We start from the raw sequence: 6,000 nt of genomic DNA on the forward strand, positions 1-6,000 counted from the left end.
GGTGGTGTAGTCCAGCCGTATAACAATTATGTGATGACTATTTTGCCACAAGACCACAAAATTGTCCTACACCCAAAACTGTTGCAATGGCTTTGAGCATTGAAAGCCCTTTTCTATAGAACTTACAACCTGGGAGATCCACCTACCCCCTGGGATTAGAAGACACTGACCGGTACGTTCCCAGATCTGTAAACTACAAAGCTAAATGACAGCGTATGTAGAATGTGCTGACAAGTTAGAAAATCAGTTGAAGAAAAATAATGTGATGGGCCAGTAAGAGAAATCGGAGGGTAATGATGCTGTTGGCTTCCTAGAACCTTGATATCTTATTGGCTGATCTACCTTCTCTCGCTTCTGTGCTGCTGAATGTGCTCATATGGTCCCATATGAGCCACTCTCTTGTTGCCTTGGTTGTACGTTTTGGGTCATTGCCTTGCTGGAAGACTCAGCCACGACCCATCTTCATTGCTCTTACTGAGGGAAGGAGGTTTTTGGTCAAAATCTCGCAATACATGACCATATCCATCTTCCCTTCAGCACGGTGCAGTCGTCATGTCCCCTTTGCAGAAAAGCACCCACAAAGTATAATGTTTCCCCCCATGCTTCACAGTTGGGACGATGTTCTTAGAGTTGTACTCATCCTTCTTCCTCCAAACACGGCGAGTTGAGTTAATTTGTAAGAGCTCAATTTTTGTCTCATCTGACCACAGCACCTTCTCCCAATAACCCACAGAATCATCCAGGTGTTGATTGGCAAACTTCAGATGGGCCTGCACATGTGCCTTCTTGAGCAGGGGGACCTTGCGGGCGCGGCAGGATTTTAAACCTTTAAGGCATAATGTGTTACCAATGGTTTTCTTGGTGACTGTGGTCCCAGCTGACTTGAGATCATTAACAAGTTCCCCCTGTGTAGTTTTAGGCTGATCTCTCACCTTCCTCATGATCAAAGGTACCCCACGAGGCGAGATTTTGCATGGTGCCCCAGATCGATGTTGATTGACAGTCATTTTGTATTTCTTCCATTTTCTTACTATTGCACCAACAGTTGTCTCCTTCTCACCCAGCGTATTACTTATGGTTTTGTAGCCCTTTCCAGCTTTGTGCAGGTCTTTGATCTAGTCCCTGACATCCTTAGAAAGCTCTTTGGTCTTGCCCATGTTGTAGAGGTTAGAGTCTGACTGATTAATTGAGTCTGTAGACAGGAGTCTTTTAAACAGGTGACTATGTAAGACTGCTGTCTTTAATGCAGATAACGAGTTGATTAGGAGCATCTAACTGGTCTGTAGGAGCCAGAACTCATAATGATTTGTAGGGGATCAAATACTTATTTCTCACTGCAAAATGCAAAAAAAAATTATCTAATTTATACAATGTGATTTTCTTGTTTTTTTTTTTTTGGGGGGGGGGGATATTCTATCTCTCAATGTTAAAATTAACCTACCCTTAAAATTATAGACAGCAAGGGATCAAATGCTTATTTCCCCCACTGTATGTCTAAGCTGTGCGTGGCTGATGGCTGTAATGCACATTTATTCACGCCTGCAGGAGATGTGTTGGCATGGCTCCAGCCCTGGTTTCATGGATTCACTCCACGTCATAAATTACATTATGTTTTCAATCCTAAAGAATTCAGATTACTGCACAATCTCTCCTGAAATGGGGGCACTAATACTTTCTCTACTCTTCTGCTCAGGAGTCATAGTAGCTCCAATGGTCCACCATAAACGAGTGCAACTCTGATTTAGTGTTGGACCTCTTCCCTCATACATATGTTGATATTTGGGGATGTAACATGTTTTCTTTATTCTATTTGTATGATTTGTGGTGGGATCGGCCTGCCTCACTTATGTGAGTCTGCAATTCCCTGGTAGTCTTTAAAAATAAGGTCTCCATTGCCTTTCCAAAATGTCAGAATCTAAATTTACAGGCTGTTCTGTGGTGTGAGATGGGAAGAAGAATAGTCAGGTAGCCGGGTCAGAACCAGGAGAGCAGAGAAAATACAAAATCAGAAGACACAAGAGTAGTCAGTAAACGGGCCGAGGTCACAACAGGAAACAAATACACAAGCCGGGAGCTGAGCACAGAGGACTGACCCAGAGGAGAACAAGGCTGTATCTGGCAGCTTCCAGCAATATGCTTCCAGCTTTAGTAGGGTGCGGTGCTCTCCAAATGGCTGAAGCAGGGAGCAGATTACTCCAGCTGGACAGCACACACACCCATACTGCCAGACTGGATGGTACTACAGGTCCCAGGCACCCTAATCTTCCTGGTTAGTCAGAGCCTGCGCCACCTACAACTTCTGGTTCTGACGTCTCCTCCATCACCAGCGCCGCCTGCAGGATGAATAAGGCGGCTCCTGGTGACAGAAGCAGATGTCCCAAGAGCAAATCCAGATGAAATGGGACAAACCATTTGCGGAAGCTCTAATATGACAAAATGGCAGAAAACCAGAGCAGTAGAAATCCCCATAAAGTGACTCATTTTGGAAATTATAACCCTCAGTGAAATAATCTATAGGAGTAGTGACTATTTTGACTCCACAAATTAGCACGCAGTGGATGATGGAGAGTGAAAATTACAAATATACTACTTTAACACCCATCACATAGTGCCCAGATTCTGCTCCAGGAGACACATCATAAATTAAGTGGGTTCCTCTCACTATAGTAGTGCCAAACACATGGATGCTAAATGTGGTTTGGGCACACTGCAAGGCTCAAAAGCGAGGGGGAGATCTGGCTTTTTGGAGAGTGGATATTGCTGGATTGGTTTATGGAAGCCATGTTGCTTTTCAAAAGCCTTTGAGCCACTAATAATGTGGAAACATCTGTTTTTCCATTGACAGATGATGGACCTGAGTGGGGACTTGTTTTTTGTGAGATGAGTAGAAGTTTTTATTGGTATTATTTTTGACTACATAACATTGTTTGGTGGCTTTTTATTCCATATTTGGGAGACAGAATGAACAAACAGTTTTACACATCATACTCCACTGGTTCATCCTATGAGGTTTTCTATTAGACTGTGAACTGTTATTGTTTTGGTGAATAATTCAATATTTTACATAACTTGCCATTTCACAGACGTTAAGTAGAAATTTTCAAAAATATAATATTGAAGGATATTTTTATTCATAAATAATTGTTTTTATTCTTGGCAGATGACTGTACCAGGAGATCAGAGGAACAGCTGACATCTTCAAATTTTACATCAAATGATCTTGAGATACCACATGATACAATGGAAGTGAATGCAATTACTCCAGATATACCATCATCCCTTCACAGCAAAGATCTGTCATCTGATCCTTTGAAACAGGTCCTGTCTTCTGATTCATTGCTGACTACTAAGGAAAATCATAGTCACAAAATAAGCATTAAAAAACAAATTGCTCCTAAAGCAAAGAAGCCATTTTCACTTTCAGAATATGGAAATAGTTTTCCCTTCGAAAAGTCTTTTCTTAAATATCAAAACCTTTACCCAGCAGAGAATAGATTTTCTTGTTCCAAATGTGGGGAATGTTTTAACCAGAAAACAGATCTTGTTAGCCACCAGAGAATTCACACAGGGAAGAAGCCATTTTCATGTTCAGAATGTGGGAAATGTTTTGTGAAGAAATCATCTCTTCTTAGTCACCAAAGAACTCACACAGGGGAGAAGCCATTTTCATGTTCAGAATGTGGGAAATGTTTTAACCGGAAAGCACATCTTGTTATCCACCAAAGAAATCACACAGGGGATAAGTCATTTTCATGTTCAGAATGTGGGAAATGTTTTAGCCATAAATCAGCTCTTGTTAGTCACCAAAGAACTCACACAGGGGAGAAGCCTTTTTTATGTTCAGAATGTGGGAAATGTTTTAACCGGAAGGCACATCTTGTTAGCCACCAGAGAACTCACACAGGGGAGAGGCCTTTTTCATGTTCAGAATGTGGGAAATGTTTTGTAGATAAATCAAATTTAGTTGGGCACCAGAGAATTCACAAAGGGGAGAGGCCTTTTTCCTGTTCAGAATGTGGAAAATGTTTTACCCTGAAATTAACTCTCAATAAACATCAAAGAACTCACACAGGGGAAAAGCCTTTTTCATGTTCAGAATGCGGGAAATGTTTTGTGAAGAAATCATCTCTTTTTAGTCACCAAAGAACTCACACAGGGGAGAAGCCTTTTTCATGTTCAGAATGTGGGAAATGTTTTAACCGGAAAGCACAGCTTGTTATCCACCAAAGAAATCACACAGGGTATAAGTCATTTTCATGTGCAGAATGTGGGAAATTTTTTAGCCAGAAATCAGATTTTGTTATGCATCAGAGAACTCACACAGGGGAGAAGCCATTTTCATGTTCAGAATGTGGAAAATGTTTTACCCGGAAAACAAATCTAGTTAGCCACCAGAGAACTCACACAGGGGAGAAGCCTTTTTTCTGCTCAGAATGCGGAAAATATTTTAACCACAAATCAAGCTTTAATAAGCACCAAAGAACCCACACAGGGGAGAAGCCTTTTTCCTGTTCAGTATGTGGAAAATATTTTACCCTGAAATTAACTCTCAATAAACATCAAAGAACTCACACAGGGGAGAAGCCTTTTTCATGTTCAGAATGTGGGAAATGTTTTGTAGATAAATCAAATTTAGTTAGGCACCAGAGAACTCACACAGGGGAGAAGCCTTTTTCCTGTTCATAATGAGGTATGTTGTGTGAAGGAATAATCTCTTAGTCACCAGAGCAGTCACACAGGGGAGAAGCCTTTTTTATGTTCTTAATGTGGGAAATGTTTTACTTGGAAATCAACTCTTAATAAACATCAGAGAACCCATACACTGGAGAAGCCTTTTTCATATTCAGAATTTTGGAAATGTTTTAACTGAAAATTGCACCATGTTTGGCCTCATTGAAATGAAAACACTCATACTCAGATCCCGTGCCAGCGCCGTTCCAGCGGTGTCGGGACTCACGTTCCCGCGGTGTCAGGACTCACGTTCCCGGAGCTCACATGAGGTTGTTACATCACTTGAGCCCTGCGCAAAATCAGTGCCAGTTTCACTGTCCCCGCCTTCGGACGTATTGAACATCAACAGGAAGCCTTTGGTTGTGGCTGCTCTCTGGCTCCTTTGTGATGTTCGATTTGTCTGGAGGTGGGGACTGTGACAACAGCGTTGATTGGGGTATGTTATTGACAAATTGTACAAAAACATATACCAGACAGTCATATAATTAAATGAGAAAGGGAATTACTTCAGAACTTACCATAATTTGTGGACTATAAGACACACTATTAGCAAGAAAAACATCTTGCTAACAAATGAGTACTTCTTATAGACTGGAGGCAGCTTCCAGTGACAGAGGAAAAAATCAGGCAGTGTCCTTCCTGGTCACTGAGAGAACTGCTCTCTGTCTCCTCCAGCACCACACTTCTCTAACCGATTGGTGTAGAGCAGAAGAGGAAGGTACCGGGACCTGCACATCCTGAGGACCTTCCACCTGACTAGCTCAAGGATCTTTCAGATGTAACACTGTTTTTTACATATTTTCAAAAGTTGTCAGGTTCATTTATGAAATGAGCCATTTCTTAATGATTTTGAACTCGTGAATTCAAATCTGACAAAGAATTTTTTTAGTTGTCTCTTGTTTCTATGATATCCGAGAGTTTTCCTTGTACTGCTACATATAATTAATGCATAAAAGTTTCAGGACTTTGAAACATAATTACTTTTGCAAATATAAAGATGCAGAATATTTTGTTATGCCATTTTTCTGATATTTATTTAGAGGAAACTTGGCAACAATTCAAGTAACTAAAATCTGTGTAAACACTATTGTGAATTATAAACAGTTACAGAAATTGCATTACAAAATTTGCTCCTCATTCAGTGACAACTCTTTTGTTTGTCTCTTGTACTTCTGCATCCGATCAACTCTTACAATTGTCCAACTCTAATCTGCAAGCATTGATGGATTCCATTTTCCTTGATATCTTTTCTCCATAGCTGCAATATCT

At 40.8% G+C, this 6,000-nt stretch overlaps 1 protein-coding gene across 5 annotated transcripts in view; it reads left to right on the forward strand.

Moving 5' to 3' along the window:
• Window positions 1-4,818, forward strand: part of LOC141182615 (uncharacterized) — a 65,594-nt gene extending 60,776 nt beyond the window's left edge. For 4 of the 5 annotated variants that reach the window (XM_073660776.1, XM_073660775.1, XM_073660773.1 and 1 more), the window contains one exon: window positions 3,161-4,818. In XM_073660776.1, the coding sequence (XP_073516877.1) occupies window positions 3,161-4,686 (1,526 nt within the window). In that variant the 3' untranslated portion in view covers window positions 4,687-4,818. The remainder of the gene's footprint in view (window positions 1-3,160) is intronic. The other variant, XM_073660777.1, reaches the window with a different exon arrangement.
• Window positions 4,819-6,000: the final 1,182 nt, after the last annotated feature.

This window comes from Phyllobates terribilis, unplaced genomic scaffold (genome assembly GCF_046119375.1).
Source record: "Phyllobates terribilis strain yellow unplaced genomic scaffold, ASM4611937v1 Scaffold_35__1_contigs__length_13245226, whole genome shotgun sequence".
NCBI lineage: Eukaryota > Metazoa > Chordata > Amphibia > Anura > Dendrobatidae > Phyllobates > Phyllobates terribilis.